General features: G+C 36.4%; 1 protein-coding gene across 1 annotated transcript; it reads left to right on the forward strand.

Annotated features, from left to right (window-relative positions):
- The first annotated feature begins 1,947 nt into the window (after positions 1-1,947).
- Positions 1,948-21,421, forward strand: LOC104912320 (parafibromin). The gene is made up of 6 exons (XM_010715672.3): positions 1,948-2,056; positions 2,381-2,468; positions 10,777-10,938; positions 12,718-12,818; positions 15,048-15,189; positions 16,414-21,421. The coding sequence occupies exons 2-6, from the start codon at positions 2,434-2,436 to the stop codon at positions 16,448-16,450; spliced, it is 477 nt and encodes a 158-aa protein (XP_010713974.1). The 5' UTR covers positions 1,948-2,056; positions 2,381-2,433; the 3' UTR covers positions 16,451-21,421.
- The last annotated feature ends 3,966 nt before the right edge of the window (positions 21,422-25,387 follow it).

Genomic DNA, 25,387 nt, shown 5'->3' on the forward strand with positions numbered 1-25,387 from the left:
TTTTTTCCTAGAAATTGTGCTAGAGCTTTGTGTTGTTTAGACTAAGTGCTTTGACTGTATGCCTTGGTAATTCCCTGAGATTTATTAGTAGGATTTAATGCTATAATTTAATAATGTGATGAGACAAATTCCCTAAAATCATGCTAACACTGAATGTTTTCAGCATTCCTAAATGCTGTTGTGGACAGATGATATGATTCTGTTTCGTTATTTGGGTGCTAGAAAGGTCATACATACCTGTCATACTTATCTCACTGGCCCTGTTGAGCATAATAATGTAAACGGAGTTGACAGACAGCAGTATGAAAAGGGTAGAAAAGGCAAGGACAGAAGCGTGACTGGATTGTCACATGTACCTACTGCTATAGTTGTAGTTTCATGTGCATTAGCTGGTAGAAATGCATTTTTATCATTACGGTGATATTGCCTTTCTCTAAGGCCAGTTTAATCTGTTAGCTTGCCTCCGTACTGCAACTTGAAAATTGAATAAAAAAGAGAGGTATAGTCTGAAGAAAATATGTAATGCAATATTTCAGAAAAGAATTTCTCCTTCTGCCAGTTCTAAGGTAGTTTGGAGATATCCTCCTCAGGAAAGAGGGTGGTAACAGTGATCCAAGTACTTAAAACATGCAGTATTTATGAAGTTGCTTCATTTTGTATAGGCAAAAAATAGCTGAATTGTCCAAAACCAGTTATATAATACTGTCTTGAACAGCTATATATCAGATGGTTTCAGTTCAAGATTTTTGGGGGACGCATCTAGAGTATCTAATTTTTAAGTAAACTGTCTTGGTACAGGTATCAGATTTTCTTACAGATGCAATTTTCTGTTTCCTAGGCAGTTGGTGCTATCCATGTATTTTTTTGTAACTTTTTTTTTTACAATGAGGAGATAATTACTTAAAAAATAATAATAAAATAGAGTACATAAAGTTGAAGCATTCCAAGACAATATCACCAATTATATCTCTGCATTTGATAGTGTCAGGAAAAGATAATTGAGGGATATGGTCTCAATATTTCAACAATGGCAACTGTTCATGTGAATATTTATGCTGTTCTAGCCAGTTTCTGGAACAGTTGGTCATAAATAAACATGAGCAAGTTGATGCTATGAAATTGGAAGTCAATTAATGAAAAATGTTATGCATAGTAGCAGTTGAGACTTGATGTTCACAGTTTGCATCAATTCTTCTACTACTCACCATTTTCTAATTTTGTGAATTAGGATAAACATATATAATGATGACTATCAAGCACAAGAGTTCTTTTCTTTTTTTAAGGTTAGGATTCCTGAAAACTGTTTGAAACTTAACTATAAAGTGTTTATTTGTAGAAGGCAGGTTATTCAGTAATAGCATCCAAGTGAGGAAGCATACATGCCTTGCTGACTTCAGACCGAAGTATCTCTGATATTGAGGTGGTTGCAAAACTTGGAATGGAATCAATTTATTGAGGGGGGGGAAAGCTCAACTGAGGGGTTAATTGCAATCCAAAACTAAGTTGAATAAGACTGAATTTTCAAGTTTATTCGAAGTTCTGTGTATGTTAGGGGTAGCTAAATCCTGTGGGTCTCGTCTACCATTACTACTAATGAAAAGATGAGGATCTGTAAAGATGATCTTGTGAAACATTATTCCCGTTGGTTCAGTACTGTTGAGCTTGGGATCCACAAGCAACTTGCTTGCAGATTGCTGGCATTGTTTGAACACTATCCTTTTGAGGTGGATGGAGGAGGATGACGAGTTGGCTTAAAAGTAGAGGAGATTGACTCCTCTACTCCTCAATTATACTTGCATCTGTATGAAGTCAAAAACTGCTTATCTTCTGAATACTGGGACCCAAATTAAAAAGCCCTTCTTCAACTTTGTGTTTTGCATCTCTGAAAACAATCTAATGACTGTAGTGTGACTGCTGCGGCTGAAAACACTGAAATGTGGGATAAATATTGAAATGTTTTGAGTTGCAGCATTTGTATTATATATTAGTCATTCTGTCATACATTCTGTTTTTTTCTCAGTTTCTCAAGCAAGACCACCTCCAAACCAGAAAAAAGGTGAGTCATTTTTTGTTACACGGTCCTTTTTGTTTTTGTGTGAATTGTGCCCACTCTTTCTTTTACTGGAACCACAAGCAAGCAGAACTGTGTTTTGCTAAACATGGTGTTACCGTTATTTACAGACTCCGGGAGACTCTTGATACAGGCATACATTTTACTTGGTCAGTGAAGACCTTCAATTTAGATAAAACTTACTACAGTTTTCCCTGAGTGTTTGTCCATAATTGTGATCCATTAAGCAAGAGTTTTGGTTTTATATACAGTTTCTCTAATTAAAAAAAAAAAAGTAAACCAAGAAATACAACTTAATTATCTCTACAGGCTCTCGAACTCCCATAATCATTATTCCAGCAGCCACGACCTCTTTAATAACAATGCTTAACGCAAAGGACCTCCTGCAAGATCTGAAGTAAGTAGCTGATTAGAACATACTATATAAAAGCTGTTTTTAGATATAAAGGTACATTAATACCAAATTAATAAGTAATCAAGGGGGAGTACCTACTGTCTGATATGACAAGCTAGGTTTACAGGCTAGATTATTAAAAAAAAAAAGTGTATTCCTCTTCGGTAGTGATAAAAATGCCAAAACTTAATTTCAGAATGTTTACACAGTTGTGACCTGTGAGCCAAATCAAGATTGAGAAGATCCTGCAATTCTAATGACTATTGTGGTTTTCTTTTATGTAAAGCACATGCATGTGCGTGTGACTGAAGAACAAACCCTTGCCATGGAAGAAAACTCAGAGGACATAGGCAAGGACATTGTGTTCATGCAGCTCAGAAGAGAATGCAGGAAATGGCCACAGCTATTGTAAAGGAAAAGGGGTGCAGAGAGTGGCTTTTGGTTTAGATCAATGACTATGTTAGCTGAGCAGATGAACCAGCTGTGTTAATGGCCTTGCCTGAGACGATCAATAGATCTAACTTCATGAGCGAGCCAGACCACCGGGGGAGGTTAAATGTGTTGCCTAACCTAACATAGCATGTAAAAGCTGAACAACCCAGAAAATCAAGTTAAAACAAGCTTGAGCTTTCTTCAGCACATAGGTTCTATCCTAGTGATTAGGAATGCCCAGTGCTGATATGACGGTTATCATACAGTGACTCATAACAGGAATCTGTCTACATGGTCATCTAACTCCATCTTGCAGTTACTATATTGTACTTATATTTTGATTTCAGTTAGTAGCTCTATCAATCTGTTCAATCAAAATTCCATAAAATGTCAAATATATGTTCAAATATGTAAATTCAATATTAAATAAAACTCTTGTGTTTTGGAATATCTGGAAGACCCTGGTCAGAAAGCATTGGATTATCATACCAGTTGGCATTTAAGACAAGAAATTCCTGAGAGTGAATGATATTTATTAAAAGTTCTGTAATAATGAGACTTAAATCTAGCACAGTAGTTGTAAGTAGAAGCTTATAGAGCTAACTTGTGAGGAAGGAAGGGTAGTGGTAAGACCAGGTGCAAAATTTAGTGAGTACTATTAGCGATAGGTGGATAGTTGGACTGGATGATCTTGAAAGTCTTTTCCAACCTTGGTGAGTCTGTGAAATGAGGGTGCTGCCATTTATAGAGTCTAAATCATTGTGTACTGTGGTAGGTTAGAAAGAGATAGCAGCTAAGATTTAAAAAGAGAGGTAGAAAAGTGAGATTTTTTCATGAATAGAACATTGCACTGATCTTGCTGAGTTGCGTTGAGGATGAATTTGAAAGGGAAGATTCTTAAAAAATAAAAATAAAAAAAAATAAAAACAACTGAAGAAAGGATTAGAAAGCTTGTGCTGGTTGTGAAGAAGTTACTTGACAGCAGTAGTGAAATTAAGAGGTAAGAATGAGACATTAGAAGGAGCTAAAGTTACAAAAGACATGATATACACAATGTATGCAAGTACAAAATCAGAATAGATCTCTTAAAATTGCAACCTCAAATCATAGCCAGTATTCATATTCTGGGATCACTTACTGTCAAGGACAATGAATGGTTGGACAGTTGGACAAGTCTGCTCAGTCTTTCTTTGCCAGTATCACTGTAATGTCTTTGAAATTACGTTTTCATTGGTGCCAAAAAGATGGAGACTTAGTTATTTTTCTTTACATATTTTTTGTTTAGCAAAGATTAGTAAATGAGAAATGACTCTGTGCTGAAGTGATAGGCATTCTTTTTTTATAGTTCACATACAGCAAAAATAATTATAATGCATATTCAGGGATATATTAATGAGTTGCTGAAATCTATTCATTGCATTGTAGTTTGCTAGGGTATGACACTGAAGAAACAGCTACTGTTGCTTAAATAAGCCTACCGAATCCAGAAACTTAATTAGTTGTGGCCAAGTGCAATCAGCATTACAATCCACTTTGTTAGTGGAAAGGTAAAAGTTGCTATTATGATTTTTTTTTTTATATAAACAACAAAACACAATCAAGAGACTCTGGTGTTTAGAGTTACCAGTCCGTTAATATTGGTTCATTTCTGAAACGTTTTCACAGAAGTACGCATTTATAGATTGTTTGCATCAGTAGTCTGTTTAAAAACCGGGGAGCTCTTCTTCCTCCTTCAATTTTATCGGATAATGAGACTTCATACGCTTACTTTTGAGAAATAAACTGTCCTTACTACAATGCTAAGTTCTTAGTGGAGTTAACTTAGACCTTTTAAAAACAGCTTTTTGAGATACTAGGTGCCTTCTGATCTCCAGCTATTTCCAGTTTCCAGATGCGACATGTCATCAAAGGTCCAGTAGACACACTGGACTCTTAGTGCATCTTCTGAAATATTTAATCTGAGAGGTTTGCTTTTAACATTATAATTTAATGTGCAAGCAGTTACTGGGCTGATATAATTATGTTGACAGAGGATGTTTGATTATGTGGGTATTTATAAGAAACAAATGCATGACTACAAGCCCTGACTTGTTCATCTATGCAGTTCACGACTTTCTGGTAGATGAAGAGCTGTAATGGAATAAAGGATGTGTTTGTCACATCTAAGTGTATCTGTGTTGGGAAACCTTGATTGTTTTCAGCTTTGTGGGACAGAATTACAGGTAAGTTCACTAAGACTCTCCCACAGAGAGGGCTGATGATTAGCGTGTGAAGAACTTGATACAAGGAAGAGAAAGCAATGACAAAAATGAAGTTTAAGGGAACAAAGGGTGATACTAACATACTTAAAAGGTATCAAAAACAAAATGAAGCAGGGAGTGTTAACAAATAAGAAGTGCAATAGAAGTACTCAGAAGAGCAAAATACTAGTTTTTGCCGTAAGAGTTCTAGCAATGTGCTAGAAAGTGTGCCATCTGGCCTGCAGTTTTTGTATTCCAATTGATTGAATTAGTCTGTTTAAGGATGGCTGCAGGGTTTGTTCCTACTATTCAGATGAGCACAGTGTGAAAATAGCCCTGATGTAGAGTGATATCTGTATCACTAGATCAAAGCTAGTGTGTTTGTGTATGTGTATGTATATACATGTGATGATTTTCCAAGAGAAATAGTTGTGTAATTTCTGCCTTCAATTACCACTTGCTATAACTTTCGCCACTTCTAGCTGTATTTGACAGAAAAGCAGAGATCTGGAAGACAAATGTTATTTACTGCAAATTGTAGAATAATTAAAAATAAAAAAACAAAGTTGCCCGCACTGAAAAACATCCAAGTTAATATTCCTTTCTGCTTACTACACCTGCTGAAGAAGGTGCAGATAGATTAGAATCCCTTGTATTTTCAGAGGTAGTTGGTTTGTACTAGGTGTATGAGAGGAGATGAATGATAAAGCATACGAAGAAGGGATTTTGGAGCTAGAAGAGAGCTGGAGAGTCTGGTAGGAAATGTAAGAGATCCCACAGAGTACAGGTGAGTTGTCCCCTGGGAAAATGAGACCCAGGGCTGTGGGGCAAGGAGGCCATGATACACATGCGAAGCACTCTGTGCAGTTCTGCGAAGTGTGTGGTAATAAGGAATGAGTACTTGAGTTTACGTATAACTAAAATGGAGCAGGAGTTGGCATCAGGGAGATGTCAACAATTAAATGATAAATATATACTTTTAGGGTGTCAGTGCTGTTACTCATCTTACATTTAACCATAGGTAAATTTATTTATCTGATAAGGAAGCAGATTACATAGGAATTAAGATGAGGAACTGAAAATCCTGGATATGTCTAGGAAGCTCTGAAAATTCATCGTTTGACACTTTGTCACAGAAACAAGAAATTGCTTTAATTTTCAATATCAGTAATTTTGCACAGCTAAGAATGATGTGGCAAATGAAGCCTTTGAAATTCTTGTAAAAGTGCAGTTTCTTTAACTGATCTGTATGGCTTGATAACTCACTGAGATTTATCCAACTTTAATATTGAGCAAACTGTCTAAAGGATTACAAAAATTGTACAGTACAAAAAATGACTTATTCTCTTGCAAGGGTAGGTCTGTGAGGCTTTTGGCTCTGTAATTGAATACAAAGTTTTGAGAGTGGTAAAAATAAATCTCAAATCGTAGACAAAATCAAATGTATGTTACGATGAACTCGGTTATTGTCCAGCATTGGAGTTGCCTTATTGGGTCTGTTCATGCATTTTTCAGCATGCCTAAGTTGTGAGGCAGAAAGTGTTGACTTGAGTGAAAGTGTTCTTGAAGTTAATGCTAGCAATTGATGTGAGTTCAGAGCCTACAGACAAGCAGCAGTGGAGGTTAAGTTGAGATGTATTACTGGTTATCGTCCATCATTTGATCCTGTTCAATCACTTGTCTATTACCTGAGGAAAGTGGCTTGCTGTGTGAAGGAATACACCAATTTTTATGTGAATAATCACTTTGGCAATTAATAACAAGAGAATTGAGCATGATTAATTTCCTTGAAGAGATAGGAAGATGAGTTCTAAATAGGGATGTTAAATTTTTCTTGACTAGAGAATAGGAAAATGTAGAAGCAATGAAAATGTATGCTACTGTGCAGTCAGGTTTCCAGTACGTTTCTATCATACTGCATGATAGAAAAGGAAGCAAGTAAAAATAGGTCATCAAACCACAAGCTAGAATATTGTGGCAAATAATTCCCAAGAGAATATGACATTTTTGCTGTTTTCTTTAATGCTGAGATGGAGGTTTTTTTTATTTCATACAGCTATTTCTATTGATTCTCAATTCTGGAGCACGTGGCTTTTGTTACACGTGCTTAATCTGTGACAGCTTTGCTCCAAAGTCCTTGAGAGACAAGCATGTATTTCATAACCTTTTTGTAAGTCATGCTTTATTCCTTTATTCTATGTGTACATATACGTAATCGTTTCCTTCAGTGCTTGCTTTACAATAGCCACCTTTTTTACTCTTTGATTTTATTGGAACGGTATATTTCACAGTTCTTAATTTTTTTTGTCATCAAAACATATAGATGAGGTGTTTGTTCTGTCTTGGGGATATGTTCAAAAGCTTACAGATGTGTAGCAATAAAAATGAATGAGATTGTAGGCTACAAGACACAGAATTAAAATGCCATTTGGTTGGGTCTCAGTTACGTAACACAGTTTTTAACTGACTTTGAGCTGGAGAACAACTGTCAATAAAATAGCATTGAGATGAATTCTTAAACAATAAAAGCTAGGAGTAAAATAGAAAATAAGTGTCAGCCAATTCTGGAATGTCTCGGATATAATTTATAGTGGTGAAATTGCTAAACTTGAAGAATCACAGTATTGCTTCGTCACATCCATGTTCGTCTCATTTGGCAGAGATGATGAGACTTACTGTTCTCGTTTTTACTTTTTTTAATACGTTTAAAAGCATAGAGTATCCTAAACTTCATGCAGTTGGTGATTGCCCACCCTCTAATCTGTCAGGGTCTCTGCAAAGTGTGTCTACCCCTCAAAGGTGTCGACAGCTACTCCCAATTTATGATCATCTGCAAACTTAGTATTTATTCAAGTGCTATGGTCAGATGACTTATGAAAATACTAAAGATAACTGGTCCTAAAATGGAGCCTGGCATCCAGCCTGATGTAACCCCATTTACTATACTCTTCAAATCTGTCAGGAGAATGTTCACCCATCGCATTGTGTTGTTTTCATGTATGCTGTATTATGAGAAGCAGTTATCAATAGCTTTGCTGAAATTCAGATGATGGTACCTACTGCCTTCTCTTGGTCAGCTCGTCAGGGGGGTAACCTCATCACAGAAGATGATAAAGTTCTTAAATGTGCCTTTCCCTTTGTGAACCCACATTGGCTATCACCACTGACTGCTTTGTCTTTCAGGTGTTTTCCAATAACTCTGAGATAATCTCTCTAATTTTGCAAGGCATCAAAGTGAGACTGTAATTACTAGGGTTGTCTTTCTTGCCCTTCTTGAAAACTGGGGCTACATTTACCAGCTTCTGGTTCACTGGGCTCTCTAAATTCCAAAGACTGAAAAATAATTGTGAGAGCTCTTACAATGACATCGTTCAGTTCTCAGTACCCTCGGATGAATCCCATTGGGCCCCATAGACTTAAATGCATCCAGCCGGAGCAGTTTGCTATCAGTTAGTGCTGGCAAAACAAAACTTGCAACATGTTGTCAGGACAGCCCTTTAGGCACATTCATGATTAAAGCTGCTTTTCACTGTTGAGTTTTTAAATTAGCACGCTTGGTAGAGTTGTCCAAACTAAAGCTGTGTTGAATGTTTCAGTGCTGCGCTTCATGCACTGTGCAGGCAGTATTCCGTGTATTTATCAGATGTGGTAGATACAATGTATGTGAATATTAATAGTCTTTGAGCTCACTGCTGAAATTACTGTCTTAACATTTTTATAATATTCTAGCTGGCATGAGCATACTTTTTTTGAATCCATCCTTTATAGCTTTTTTTACTGTGTTTTCTTTTGGCTGATGTTTTGCATGCACCAGACAGATAATTTATAGTTTATCTTGTAAAAGCTGCCATGCTGCTTTTGTCCTCTCAGTGCTAGGTAGCTCCAGTGCTCAGTTCAGTTATTGGTAACTTGTAAAATAATTTTCTAGTATACTACTATGCATATGGAGATGCATTCTAAAAATTGATTGTGTCAATCTGTTTATGAAGTGATGTTAAATCCCGCATAGTACAGGAGGGGTTCATCTGTTTGTTGTATTTTTTGTTTTTTTTTTTTCCAGGTAAGGGAAGTAAAGTAGTTTTGTTAGCAGGTTTTTACTTGGCAGTTTACACATTCTGGTCTAAACAAAGATGTTACATCTGTTCCCCCACAGAATGCCTCTTTTTCAATAGGTGTGACATGTTAGCATAAGGAAGTATTTTCAAGTGGACTGAATAATGAATATTCCTCTTAGTTGGCTTCTCCTTCCTTTTTCTCTTTTCCTGGGAATTTGAAATGCAGTCTACCTGCTGTTTAAGCATATTCAAGTAGTTTTTAGTTCTGAAGTTGGAGTGGATCGAAGAGAATACCTTTAGAAATTGTTCAAACAGCATACCCTTAAATGCAGTAAACTTTTAGAAAGCGCCATCTGTTCTATAATGAAGATAAATGTCACCAATTGCGTACAGCACTATGTGTTTAAAATATAGCACCAATACTCCTGATACCTTTTGCAGTTAAACAAAATACGCTGCTGCTTTTGGTCAGAACTTTGGAAGCAAAATGTCAGAAACAAACAATATTAGGAGTGCAACTGGTGGTTCTGAATAGAAGAGAAGGAGAGAAGATGGTTCTGAGCTCATGCTCTCCTTAGTTCCTTTGCTGGCGTAGTAGGTGATACTGGGTCACGTCACCATACTTTGCTGTCACATAGTTTTAGTTCTGTGAAGTGCAAGATTTTAGCTTTCCTTGTTACAAATGCCAGATTTGAATTCGAGATTCATTCAAACAGCCTTACGCTAATCTCACATTTATGATGCCAATTTTGGGAGCTGCTGTGTGTATTTTGTTTTATTACTGCCATATAGAGGAAGCTCTTTAAATGGAATCGCTTTTTTATAAGAAGGAGGTGGAAAAATCAAAGTTATGGAATGTGTTGGAGGGTTGAATCTTAAGGATTTGTGTTTCCTTTTAACAGAGATTGAGACATGAGGATCACATTGTCCTTATTTTGCAAACATAATTGATCTGTCAAGGAAGCTATTTAAAATAAAATGAAAGAAAAGAAGCCATAATTGTAGTATCATACATCAGATGAATCATCTAATAGTGTGAAATCACTGTCATAAAATTAATAAGTAACAATATAAAAGGAGAAGGGAAGAAAACCACCAGAAAACAGACCCCTCAATGTTTTTGATCCGAAGTCACAGTTTTCTGGAGAAAACATAATTCTGATGTGTATGTTTGAATTCCCCGAGGACGAGAGCTATAAAATTTGCTCCAGGAAGCAATCATTTCTTACTGGACAAGCTTCCCAATATCTCCCCATGTAACCCTCATTCCCTAAAAACAAATTAGTTAATGTCATTTAGGAGGCTGTGTTCTCGCTTTTCATCTGCTACAGTGTTGGGGTAGGTAGGCAAGAAATGTCATCAACGTAATAGCTGTCGTTTTGAGAGGTAGAAGACCTAGTACAACTAGTTTTTTTGTAAATGCTTATGAAACTTCATCTTGCTGTACTGAATGGAGTCGTGGAGGTGTAGCATGAAAATGAGATGGCTTCAGTGACTGCAATAGTGCAAGGATCTGATCAAGTAGTTATGTTTCCTGTTACGTTGAAGTACTTTTGTCTACTGACAGTTTCTTTATTCCCTAAGGTTTGTACCATCAGATGAAAAGAAGAAGCAGGGCTGTCAACGAGAAAATGAAACTCTAATACAGAGAAGGAAGGACCAGATGCAACCTGGGGGAACTACAGTCAGCGTTACCGTTCCCTACCGAGTAGTAGACCAACCTCTGAAACTAATGCCACAAGACTGGTAAAATATGTCCCCTTTACTAAATTTCTTCATTGGGAGAATGCAGAACTTGAACCAATAAAATTCTATTAAGTTGCATAAAAAAGTGAAGACGGGAATATAAGAATTGGTTTGTCTGTTAGTTCTAATAGATTCTTGTCTCCAGGTTAAAACAGTATAAAAAATTCTAAAATCTTTTATAAGAATAGTGTTTTACATTTTAACAGTATGAGCAGCACAGTTATGTTTAGTTTGTCTGAAATATTCCAGAAATTCAAGTAGGAATGCTTATATGACTTTTCCAGTTCCTGTTACTGTAGTGTGCAAGTCATTGAAGTGTGATGCAAGGCAAAAATCCTCCTTTCTCATCTTCTCTCTGACTGAGAGTCTATTGGGAAACTGCATTTGCAGACATCTTCAGCATCTGATATTCTAGCTTTTTTTTTTTTTTCAACAGTCAAAAGAAATGAACCATGGGTTTAGTAGTGAATCAGATTGATTGAACTGAATTACATGATGGAAGCCTAGTTCTGAAGGGAGAACCTCAGCTGGGGAAAGGGAATCAGAAATAACTTTTCCTGTTTAAAAAAAAATAAAAAAGCTGCAAAAAGATTTTCTTCATAAGGCCATTCTTTGATACTATAAAAATGTATTTACCTTTGAATAAGTAAATGCTGGAGCAACGTACATTTGTTACATTTATTATTTACGTTGTGTTTATTCTATATTTGTGATGCAATGAATTAGGAAACATTTCTACTACTTCCTCGTAGGCATGATGACATTAGGTGTGCAGGACATCTTTGCTGATTGTTTTTAACCTTAATGATCAGACCTTAATGTTCTGAAAGTGCTTCTGACCAGAGAGATCAGGTGCTATGTTTTTTGAAAGTGTTTTTTTTGTTGTTTTTTTGTTTTTTTTTTAGTTTATCCATGGTAACATCAATTATTAGTATATCTGGAAATGAATGTGTGGAAATGTTGGTGCTGGCTTTTCTGCTTCCTGTTACAAAAGCTGCAACATGATCTTAAACGGTTAAGCTTTAGGACTGTCTCCTCCCAATTCCTACTTCCCCCTCCCCTGAAAAAGAAGGAAACCCACCACCAAATAGTCAGACACACATGCACACACAACTCTTGATTGTTCTTTCCAATTTGAAATTCAATAAACTAAAGTTGAGAATTGAATTACATACACAGTAATTTGTTGTAGTAGGTAGGAACTGTGTTTGGATGATGCAAGTGTTCAAGAAAGCAGACCGTATGTGGCAGGATATTTATTCTCAAAGGTTTTTTTAGAAAATGTTATTAATATAAAAGCTTCATCATTTGAACAACAAATTTATTTTCTTAAACAGCAGTTAATGGTTACATAGCATCACGATATATAACCGACTTTGTAATTGGAGGAAGCAAAGTAGTGCCTTTCTCTTGTTGTAAGTTTTTAGAATAAAAGTTAACAGTATGCAAAACAATGGCTTTTAAGTTGCTGCATCTCAGTCAGTTTACCCTGTTATTCCTAGAGGAGTATCTCTAAACTATTAGAGAACTTTGAAAAACCAAAGAATAATGGCCAGAAATAAACACTATTAAGATAAATGAATCTGCAGAGAACAGAGCTGAAAAGTAATTCATGTAACTTTTCTTTTCCCTTTACTTTAAAATAGAGAAAAAGTAGTTGTACTGAAGATGCAGTTGTTTGCTGTTGCTTTAAAAAGAAACGCAACCAACAAACGATGCTAAGATGTGTTTCCCCATTAAGAAAATGTATTTTTGAACGTCCATCTATTATGTTCACAGGGATCGTGTGGTGGCAGTGTTTGTACAGGGTCCTGCTTGGCAGTTCAAAGGCTGGCCGTGGCTCTTGCCTGATGGATCGCCTGTTGATATCTTCGCTAAGAGTAAGGCTGTTGTTGTTGTTTGTATTTTACTGTTTGTTGTTCTGTTTCTCGTTTAGCAGTTTGCTTACTACATGGTAAAATGCTGCCAGGGTACTGTTGCGCTGGGGCAGTTGAGAAAACATTGTCTTTGCTATCTGTGTGAATACCCAAATTTGAAGTTGACCTCTGCAACTTTTCTGTTGTGTGAAAGCTCATAGAAATAGCTACTGTTTTGAAAAGGGAATTACATTCCTGAGCCTATTAAGTGGACAAAAAGGCCATGTATATAGCACTAGATTGAATAACAGATTTATGAGCTGTCCTTGTGATTTTGTGATGTGTTTGAAGAGAGGATGAATCACCCAGTATGTCAGTAAGTTTTACAAGTATAATCAGGTGTCTTGACAAAAACCTGAATGTCTAATAAGATGTAGGTACTTATAATATATGAACTATATGCTTCCATTGTATAGGTCTGAAGTTTTTTCTATTAGCACTGTTACATCTTTATGCTTTGATATATACAGTGCACTTACATTGTACAGTTCACTCTTCTATTTGCAGTGTGTACTGTAACATGGAAAGAAACCGTAAGCCTCTGTTCTCCTCCTATTTTTTCATTGTGAAGTTGCCTTAGTAAATAGGCCTTTTTTTCAGCGTGTGCTGTTTCCTGAACTGCAGACTTAACAAACAAACAAAATACCCAAAATTCTGAAGTAAAAAAAAAAAATAAATCTGTCATCTTCCAGTCAGTATGGTGAGGAGACATGTCTGGTCAGGTTTTGTGAGTCCACATTTGGAAGATGAAGTAGAAACTGGAAAAGAATACTGTTTTGGGATAGGATGGAGGAGAGTAGTCCAGAAGGCAAAGGATATAGGTGTGAACAAGAAAACAGAATGAACTGAATGAAGGAATGAACAAGGAGGAAGTGAAAGATTCTTATAATCGAAATGAAAAGTGTACCATGGGAGAGCTTAATAGAAGAGACTAATGGAACAAGAAAACAGTACTTTAGAATGAGGAATTAAGAAAATAGGAATGGTGAACAGCGAAACTGAGTAAAATGCTGTTAAATATTATTAGCTCTGGGCAGTAGTTTCACACTAATTCCTATGGCTAGTATTATATACATAGACATGGAGAGGATCATGGTAATTGTCTTGAATTTCTTTGCTGTGCCAAAAGTAATCCAAATCCTAGCCTGCATAGTTCAGACTGGGGGTATGCAAGTACTTAATTTTTTTCAAGTGAAAGAATGATACCTCTTCTTTCTTTCAATGGTTAGTTCCCAATAATGTACGTCTCGTTCCCATGTTAGATTATTTTCCTCTGTTACAAACATTAACGTTTCAAAATCTACAAAGCTTTTATGAATACCTTGTGTGCTTATTTCCTTATTCACTGCCTCCAAGATTCAGTCCTACATGGGATTAGGTGCATGATTGTTTTTAAGGAGGTGCAGACTTAATTCAAAATAGATGGTGCAATAAATTGATTACCAGGAAGCAATGGCGCAACACTTAAGTACTTCATGCTGGATCACGTCAAAATTATAATTTGGCCCACAAAGCAAAAAGAACGGCAAGAAAAATAGAAAACTCATCTTGTTAATGCTTGGGTTTACATAATTCGCATGAGACAAGGCTTCCCAAAAGGAAATGAACTGATAACATCTTACTGTTATTAGCTGAGCATTACATTAGAGGAAATTGGCAGTTAGTGAGTTTCTCAAAGTACTTCATGTGGCATTAAGGGGTTACACTGGCATTGACTTATACAAGCCTTCCAGTGGTCTCAGAAATAGCTTGCTTTTTTGTTGTTATGGTTTTGTTATGGTGGGATATGTTTATTTTTTTATTTTTGAAAGGGTTTTGGGGGATTCAGAAATCTTGAGAAATAATATCTTGGCTTTCTAAAGAAAATGCTTATGAATTGGCTATGAGTTTCCTACTGTTCTCCTGGGATTTATGTATCTAAAAAGATAAAATTAGCCCCGAGAGAGATAAATAAAAGATAAAATGGCTAAAAATAGCCCTTTTGCATAGAACTGTGGTGTGATGTTAGTGCCAGACAGTGATCACTGACCACTGTATTCAGTTCAATATTAACCAACTGATTTTCTTGAGAGATAGACTTGTTAGTTTTATTCTTGGATTTCATTTTGAAAAAGGGAGATATCTTTTTTTGAATAATAATAAAATACTGTGAAATCCTCTTGTTTGTATGCTAAACCTTTTTTTTTCCTGTAGTTAAAGCTTTTCATCTCAAATATGATGAGGTACGTCTGGATCCAAATGTACAGAAATGGGATGTAACAGTGTTAGAACTAAGCTACCACAAAAGACACTTGGACAGGCCAGTATTTCTACGCTTCTGGGAAACTTTAGACAGGTACATTTCGTGTTGAAAGTCTTTTATGCTTGTGCTTTTGTGATGTTTAGTAGGAATAACAAATTTATGGAAACGAGTTCTATATACAATTTTAGTGACTTAACAGTGCTTTAAGTGGTAAATATTTGTTTAGACTTCTCAAAATATATACCAGTATATGTTCAGTACAAATTAATAACTCTACTCTCCAAAGTGTAATATCCAAAGATGTAAAAGAAGGATGGTTACTCTTACTGATCGTGGACTAGAATAGTGATTTCCCCATCTCCATTTAGAGAGAGGTAAAGGAACAGAGTATGTCACCCTACATGGTGCAGTTTTCGGTTGTTCCCCCAGCCCTTCATTCGATCTGCAGTTGTGAACTGTAGCTCTCCTCTTTCCTATTTCTACCTTACTAGATGACAGTCTCTAGTAAAGGTGAGAAAGTGCTTTCAAGATGATAACCACAAAGCATAATCTACTCTGATGCCTCCTGAGTCCACAGCACCAGGTAGAAGATGAAGGTCAGAAAAGATATGACATGTAATGAGTTCAAGTGTGGTGTTTTTACTTCGTATTTTTGAAACATTCCACGTACTTCAGCAATGCCTTGCATGAGAATTGATGAATGAAGGTGCACCAATAGCTCTGAAAAGTGGTGCTGCTTTTGCCTGCTTCTCTCTGGTTCAGAACCTTCTTTGAATACCAAGTTCATTGTAATATCTTTTTCATGTTGTAGAAGAGAAACTTTTTATCATTAAGCAGTTGAAATATTGAAGGGAGAGAAAAGTCTGTGCATTTAATGAGTGTTTAATCTTTTCATGTTGATTGCACAGCAAACGGCTTGAACGATTGAGTGGACTTCAAAAAGAAAAATCCTGTGGGAGTTGTCTAAATGATTCTGAGCGTCAAACTTTCTGTGCCTTCTTATTTAAAAGTGTCAGCTAAACTATATATTCAAATTCTCAGAATGAACTTGAATGAGTTATCTTTAGCAACAATTTTCAAATGTTAGAACCCATGTGACAGAATGAATTTTCTTTGAAGCAGACGTTTTAGCTGACTGTCTTCTAACGGGGTAATATTGTGTTTAATAGAGCTCAATGGCTTATAAGGCATTTCATCTACTTAGCAGCTAGCTAATGGTCTAAGAGTTGAGTTTTAACAAAGTCTGTTTATTGTTCTGGGAGCAGAATTTCTATACATACCAAAAAAGTAGTAAAGTTGTTTGTTTGTTTGTTTTAGGTATATGGTGAAGCATAAATCTCACTTGAGATTCTGAATCCTTCAGCTGCCGTTCATTTCCTGGAGTGTGGATTGAAAACAATGAAAGAGACTCCAGTTTGGAGACCAGAGCTCGCACTATATGTTATGTCAATAACTTTACAAATGAAGAAGGGTCACAGTTGAAACTTTTTATAAAATCTGGTTTGGATGCTTCATGGCAGGTTGATACCTGTTGTTATTCAGAAGCAAAGGGGTTTTGCTTAAAACTATTTTTTTAATGTTGTTAGCCTTCTAGTCTGCAATTCAAATTGTATATTTTGATAGCAGCAGTTTCTTCTCCGTTTTGTTAAATTAGGCACATTTTTAAATAATGTGTTATGTTCCTTATTAGAAAATAGATTGATCTTCACTGCAGGTTACAAATGTGTGTGTGCCTGTGCGCGTGTGCGCACGTGTGTGTATATATGTGTGTATGTGTCTACATATATAATGTATAAAAAAAAATTATAGACACGCTAACGCACACATAGTTATTACTGAGGCTTTCTAAACCACTTAGCTTCTGAGCTTAGTTTTGGTTTTCTTTGCTTATTGTTTCACTTACTGAAAATATTTTGTTGTGAATGAATTTACACTTTAGTCAATAGGACTTGCAAGCTGAGAAAAGTGAAGATTGTTTTGGAAATCAAAATGTCAACCTGTATATGTATATTCTGTCAGTCTTGGAAAAAGGGAAGATGAGAGTGCTAGAAACTGACTTGGATTTGTGATGTCCCACTTTACTGAATCTTCAAACTTAAATACAAATACCTTCAGGTCATGGTAATTTTAGATCTCCGTTCTCCACTCAAGTCTCTTTATTTAAGCTGGAACTGTGCATGTATATGTTCTCATCTATCAAAATACCTTCCTGCAAGTCTAAGTGTTACCTGGACTGAACAAGGAATAGAAAGGGACAGTTTGGATTTTTTTTTTTTCCCCCCCTGAAAATGGTCAACGCAAGGAGGAATAATGTTAATTTCTTTGCATTTATACCTGTGACATCACCACTAATATTATTTTCTTGTGACAAAAGTAGCCCAAACTATGTCTAGAGGAGTTGTCATTTCCTGATACGAGTGGCTGATAAGGCCTCCTAACAGTCATGCATCGGAGTGGAAAATGAGTTTACTCAGTTTACCAAAGAACACATTTGCTTGAGCTACAGTATAAATGAGGCCAGAAGATCATGGTATTTGTTTGGATTTATGGTACCTGTGTATCTATTTAATAATGTTGCATACCAGTTGATGTAGAGAATGATCCAATATTGTAACACCTGCATGGATTTTTTGGGATATAAAATACACGTTTATATTCCGTTCTTGAAATCCAAAACCATGTTTTTTAATATACTTTACATTTAAGACTTGACAAAAGTAAAATGGTCTACCTGTTCTTTAGTTTTGCTTTTTATTTGATGTTACCTTCATTTTAGTGGAATCCAGAAGCCCCATTTCCTTCAGAGGTTTTTAAGATGGTCTTAAATTTATATGAGGACTGTGAAGTCTGAAAGGTTTTTAATAATATGTTTCTATCCATGCTGTATTGGTTTGCTATCTTTAAATTTAGCCAATTATCTTGATGGAAATAAAAGCAAGCAGAAAAAAAAAGACTCCAGGATTAGAAATCATGACTGGATGACTTGAACAGATTCTGAAAGGAGGCCTGAGAAGAGAAGCAATACAGAGCTCTTTGAAAGTATGCTAGAAAGTTCTCCTGTCTGTATGGGCAGTTTGATCAGCACCACATGACTTTTTTCCTAACACCTAAGCAAAATGAGAAGTGCATGCATGTCGTATTTGAGTGAGGTAAAAACATCCAGTATTTGGTTTTAACCTGTGCTACGTTAAGAAAAAACTGTACTGGCTATGAGCACTGCAGACAGTACCATAAGGAAGGGTAAACTTAAGGTTTGTTACTACTTCAGAGAGATATTGTAAGTGGCTTTTTCACTCTGACATGTTTCCAATTACAAATGTAAGGGTTTGTTTTGTTGGTTTTCTTTTTTTTCAGACTTCAATGGCCCATGCAGTTTTAAAGAAACATCTACAATGGGCACCAAATGTACCATACTGAACATTGAACATAACTGCTTCACGTGCACTGCGGTGTAAAGACTACGTAATAGTCTTAAAATATGCAAACTCCATTTCTCTTTTCTATGCCCTGTATTTCACTTGTGTTTTAAAAGCATGTAGTCTAGCATCCAATATTGTACATAGAAGATGGTTTGATGTAGATTTAAATTTATGTATATACTGGGAGTAGCTTCTTTCAAAGGAATGAAGTTACATGGATGTGAAACACACAGAAGAGGAAATCTGTGCTGTGTTTATAACCCTCTTCTTATGGATGGAACGCAGACCTTTGACATCACTGGGGTTTTGTTCTTGGAGGAAATTTTCATCAAAATGTGTTTGTGGAGGAGGTGGCACCTGATCATCTGGCTGTGCATCTCTTTGTCATAAAAGTAGCGATGTTTATAAAATGAGCCATTTTGCAATCAAATTCCTGCTGACATTATTGGAAGTTTAATTAGGTTGTCAGAGAATAACATTCCTACTGACTTCAGAAATATCTGCACATAGATTATGAAACTACTTGGACTTAAAAAAAAAAATTTAGCCTTACAGCAGCATTTTGCAACACAGCTGGATTTTTTGACACTTATGTTATGCTTGATTTATCTACAAGTTAATGCAGAGTAATAAAGAAAACTGATAGTAAGAACTGGGGAAGCTGCAGGATCAGACATCTGTTTTAGTGAGCTGTATTCTTAATGTTGAGCAAGTTTGACACTTTACATAGAAGTGTATAAAGTGTGTAAATTGTACTCAATTAAAACATACGACTAAAACTGAGCTACTTTACTGCCTGTAGTTTATTAAACAGTGGAATGATACTAGTGTACAAATTGAATTAGCTGTTTCCATTAAATATCTTAAGTGTCATAACTCCACACTGTTTCATAAGTACGAAATGGACAAGGTGAAACAAGATGAGACAAGAACTGGTTTGAAATCTGTTATTGAGTTCCTGTACTGTCAGCAGGTGATTTTTTTCATTTTTTTTCGTGGTAAGGTTTTGAGATGCCAGGAGAGATATCAAAAGTAACGGTTTCATATTAAGAACTACAATACCTGTGATTCATACCGTTTGAGCTTTCTGAATGCTACCCTAAGCAAAGCAGAATTTTTTCATAAGGTAGAAGAGGACGACTACCTTTCATAGTGGGTTTGTGTACCTGGAGAAATCACAGATCAGATTCATCAATGATTAAGCTCAGCTCTTTAGTTATTACATGGAAATTTCTATAGCAAAAAATAGACACTCAAGTCATTGTTGGAAATAGCCACCTTATAGAACTGTGCTGCAGTGCCATAAACCTTTTCATTTCTGAATATACAAGAAAATGTAGATGGCAGACAGGTTGCCGTTGACTGTAAGTTCAACTATGGTATTTGTCTTAAGGATAAGCCTTAATCAGAATAGAAAAGTTGTTTTGGCTTTCATTCGGTATGCAGTGTATAAAGTATTACTATTCTCTGCAATGTGTATTTTATTCCAGCTCTCATTCTTTTGCTGGTGAAATACGTTCTTAGCTGCTAATTCTTGGAAACACTATACAGAAAAAAGCCAGTCAAAACTAATGGCTTAGTGATTTTAAATTTTAATGTCATGAATGCATTTTAATTCAAAAGCCATAACTAATGCCAAGTACTTTATTAGAGCAGTGTGTTCATGAAAAATTAAAATTGCTGCCTGAAGAAACTGTTGGCCAAGCAGGTTACAGTTGAGCTAATCTTTGCAAAAATGTGTCACAAAATGAAATCTCTGAACATTGTATTCTGAGTTATTTGTTACTTAATTGTTTTGAAGAGTGATGGCAGTTTTGTTTTCAGTTTTAAACAGATGCATAATCCAGCAGAATCATAGAGTAGTAGCTTGGGTGGAAGGAAACTTGAGGATCATCAAGTTTCAACCCCACTGCCGCAGGCAGAGTTGCCAGGTGTTAGATGATTTCAGTACTAAATCAGGTTGCCCAGGGCCACGTCTAACGTGGCCTTTGAACACCTCTGGAGATGGGACATCGACTGTCTCTCTGGGCAACCTGCTCCGGTGCCTTACCACCCTCTCAGTGGAAAATGTTCCTCCACATATCTAAGCTAAATCACCCTTTAAATATCGTAAAGCTGCAGTGAGGTCTTCATTCTCTTCTCCAGACTGAACAAACCCAGCTCATTCAGCCTGTCTTCATAGGAGAGGTGCTCCAGCCCGCTTATTATCTTTGTGGCCCTTTTAAGGACCACCCTTTCAACATAGCCTTGAAATCCTCTATCAGGATGAGAGCCTGCAAGTGTGTCACTTCTTGCAGATGAGGCAAGATGAAGCAAGAAGGCCTTGTCGACAGCTCCCCTTGATCAGGTGGCCTGTAGTAGATTCCAACCACCAGCTGCCCGATACTGATTTTGTCCTTGATCTTAACCAGCAATAGCGATTGTGTTGTTTGACTTTTTTGGTTAGTTCTACCTTAAGACTATTAACATGATATGATAATTGAAGCAGAGATGGGAAACTGATGGCTTTAAGTACGGAGATGTGTAAGTAGAGTTCATGTACTTGACAATCAAAAGTGATTTCTTAGTGGAACCATTGTCCAGTGTGTAATGTAGAATCCATTCTTCAGCTGTTGTTGCCTTGTCTGTTAATCGTTCTCTTGATGGTGCTGCTATTGTAGAGAGTAAATTTGGAGAATAAAGAGATTTCATCAAGGAAAATGAAGTGGTAAGTAGCATGTGGTTGTGGGCTGAACCTCCAAACTGATTTATTGCATTCTCTGTTCATATTAGTATTTTTATAAGCATACACATGCACAGAATCATTTCAGATTTTTGACACTACAATGCACAAACCAGCTGATATATAAAACTGAAAGATATAAGGCAATACATACAATCAATAATAAAAATAGCTTGGATTGTTATTTTCATCTGTAAATTCCTTCGCTGTAGTTTATCTTCACTTAAAACCCAAACAACTAAGTACTTGCTCTGTAAGGTTTTTGCATGTCTCACTGAAAGCTATGAGAGGCAAGTCTTGGAGTTGCTTTAAGATTTGATTAAAGGAGTTTTTAAGTTATTAATTCTGACCTGTGTTAGTGGGAACAAAATGTACCACTGGTTTACAAGGTTGAAACTGAATCAAAATCATTTTAGAAATGGAGACAGCCATCACTGAATGGAAGGAGGAGAAAAAGTTCTCATAAGGTTGAACTTAAACTCACGAAACTGCCATAAACTTAGTGGCATTTCAAATCTTATGATGTCTTGTGACTTGACTCAGTATTTAAGATCTAGAGTTCAGTGTTGACATTTTTATGTACTTAACAACTCACGTCCACCCATTGAAAACTCTTAGCAAAAACGTTCTGCAGAATTTCAAAGATGGGATGACTTTGAGTGCAAGAGTCAACTTGATCGTGAAAGCAGCAGCAGAAGGATGCATGTTTTTCTTGGCAGCATTCCATTGCTTTAAATGATAAATAAAACTGCTGAAGAATCTGTGAGTAACACAATGAGGTGTTAGCAGGACTGGTTACTCCAGAATGTCGTGTAGAACCACTTTGTGCTGGAGGTACTTGAAGCCGGGAACCTACCTTTAACTTTGTTTGAATTCACTTGTTGAGGCTTGTGTGGAAGTTACATTGCAGATTGCGCAAGAGAGAGAGATCTTTTTGTTCTATGATAAAACTTTTATGAAAGAGCCTCTATGTTTTATGCATGATAGAAATAATTAGTCTGGTTGCTGAAAAGTTGCTAAAAAGAGAATAATGAGATTAAAGATGCAAGAAAATACATAAATGGGAAAGCTTCCTAAAGTGAGATTGCTAAACAGAAATACTTCTACAACACATAAGCAGCATAGAACAAATTTACTTCTGTGTGCAGTGGATTAATACCCCAAATTACCATCCCAATAGTCTAACTTTAACTTGATTGAATGGAGCGGTCCTGCAGATTCTCATATAAAAATCTCTTGAAATGTATTGATTTTCACTTTTAATCTTCTTAATTTCTTTGACTTTGGTGAATACCTTGGGTGTTCGTCTAGCTTCCCATTCCCCAATGATCAAGGCAGTTAGATGATCTTCTGAGTACAAAACTAAAGCACAGTTACTTCTGTCTTTATATGCATACATTTATGTTAATGTTCTTAATCTACTGAGAAGAAATGTGCATCCCTGATGATGCATGCTGGTATTTTTTTTTTTTTACATTGCTAGTTTTAAAATATCAAAATTAAAGTGGCACTACACTTCTGAACAGAAACTTGACGTTTTGACATACAACAGAAGGTGATGTAATAAGGAAGCTACATTAGAATTTATGCATAAGGAGACTTCTGCACTTCTTATTTTGCCTTTCAGGAGGCATATTTCTACGGTCTGTTGCAGACTGAAGACTGTTCTCCAGCCACTCCCAAAAGTAAGAAACAGACTTTGAGAACTTGAGCAGAACAAAAACTTTTTTTGGGGGTAGTTGTAAGTACGTGGTAGTATATCAGAGATGTATTCTTTTCATAAATGTCACCTGGGTATCTTCGGAAGCAATCTAATCTTCTGGCATCCTGCAAGTGGAAAATATTAAATTTGCCATCACTGGACCGGTCATTCTTTGCACATTGTATCATGCAATGTTTTTTCTGTTTTCATTTTTTCATGGAATGAATGCCTTCAGATGTAATCTATTTCTGTGAGGAGGATCTGGGGGTGAGTTTTTCTAATTCTTAGCTCCTTAAGTATACATTATATCTTGCAATAGGGTATAATATCAACTGCAGGTTGTAGTATATCTGGGAATAGATAAATTACAGAAAACTGGAAAAATAGATTGATTGTGGTTGGTGCCTCATAACTGGGTTGAGGGTGAGAGCAGAGCAATCCAAATGCATACTACGTAGTATACTGCTAGCCTGTAAACAGCTGTTGTCCATGTTGTATCCATGTCAAATAGGGTTTTCTTAATAATCGTAAAGCATTAAGTAAAGCTTAAATTTAGATTAGAGGTGTCTGGTTTTATTTAATGCAGCTCTTCATGTTCCAAACCAAAGTTAGCAATGCAGCATACGGATGAAAGGCTGTAGACTGAACAACTCCTTAAAAAGCAGCAGAAACGTTGAAGCTTTTAGTAGCATGGCAGAAACAAGGATTCTGTTCTGCCACGAAAAGGTGAAAAAGCGAGGAGGTTCAGAAACATCACGAGCTCTGTTTCTGCAGTCATTCTAGGCAACGGGGATTTTAGTTAGCTTAACTTTTTGTTTATTTTGCTCCTTTTTTTTTTAGGTCTCTGAAGGTTAGGGGAAGTGATATGTAGTTTGTCTGTTAACTGAAATGCCATAAAAAGTCTATGTGGGACCTTACAGGTTAAGATTTCCATGCTGAAAAATGATGCATCTTTTTTATCCTGTCATTTCCTTCATTAGAATGTGCAAATAAAACATTTTTAATGAAATAGTTGTCTGATTCAGCTAACTATTGCATCTTTCTTCCTGCATAAGCTAGCTGACCATGCAAAACCCTAATTTAGGTCATGGGTAAATTGACATAGCTTACGCTTCTGTGCAGTATGTAGCTAATAACTGCTAAACACAGCAGTTTTTCTACTATTGGAAATTGATCACCAAGTAAAAATTAAGTGTTTTGAAGCTAGAAAAAAAAACTGGAAGTTAATACGCGTGTGCAAAAACAGCTGCTTGCACAGATACATTTTGCATCAGGAATACTGTAGGATAATTGCTATAAGTGACTGGTAAAGTGTTGATTCTGAGACGGAATGTTGTGAATATTGAACATATCTAGGAAGTCATTGCTTCTATCTCATAACATCAGCATTTGCCTTCTTTGCCATCTTGTGAAGGTAACAAGTCCCAAACATAGGTGAAAATTCTGTTTATGTCTAGAGAATGGCAGTGATTGCTGTTGTCTTACACTTCTAAATGGCTACCTTATGCACTGTAGAGAGAAAAATATCTATGCTGTTAACTTTCACCTCTCTGTTAAAGCTTCTTTTAACTTAAATTATTTGAAATAATGTGTGTGACTTGCAACAGAATGATAAACCTGATTTATGAAAGTCATGGGATAAAATGCAAACCCTAATACCATTGTGTCATGCAGAGCTAATACGATTTTACTATAATTTTCTACAGATGTCTTTTTAACTGCTAGGCTTACAAAAGAGCACGAGGCAAGGAAATTAATGATTCTAGATTTTCGCTGTGTTAATATGAATTGGTCTAACTACAATAGACGTGGAAAGCTTAAATGGTTTGCAATGATCTGTCGATCCAAATATCCACACACCGGCAGCTTTAATTTGGACTGCCTCTGGTCTGAGAGCAGTCCAGTGTCATCTTGTCCCTTAGGCTGCAGTGGTGGGTCACTTTGGATACAACAAGCACTGCTGCCCTAGAGCAATTCGACATACGAATAAGTTGCCCAGGGAAGTTCTGGGAATATTTCCTTACAGGAAACACTCAGAGCTCCTGGCTGCCTCCTGAGAGCGGGTTGCCCCGCTGGCATCAGCCCTCTGCTCTGCTCCATCTCTCACGCCAGGTTCTGGCAGTTTAATCAAGATAGTTTTCCTCTCTCTCTCGTCCGCCATCTTGGTGAGGTACCAGGGAGACACGTGGCCATGTGGGAAGCATTAAGTCCTGCTCCGTTTGTCTCCGGTTTATCAGTCATGGAAAAATGCGCTGCTGCCTTTCTTTAAACCAAGAGAATCATTTTTTTTAATTGACTTAATTTAAATTTAAACGTTTTGAGAACAGTCATAGCATTTCTACTCTTGTCCCATGTAAGTATTACTGTCAACCTTCCTTCAAACCACTATGGAATAATTGTTCTGCGTGGAAATCAACGCCATACCACCCAAGAAAAACACTTTTTTTT

Source organism: Meleagris gallopavo, chromosome 10, assembly GCF_000146605.3.
Source record: "Meleagris gallopavo isolate NT-WF06-2002-E0010 breed Aviagen turkey brand Nicholas breeding stock chromosome 10, Turkey_5.1, whole genome shotgun sequence".
Classification (NCBI taxonomy): domain Eukaryota; kingdom Metazoa; phylum Chordata; class Aves; order Galliformes; family Phasianidae; genus Meleagris; species Meleagris gallopavo.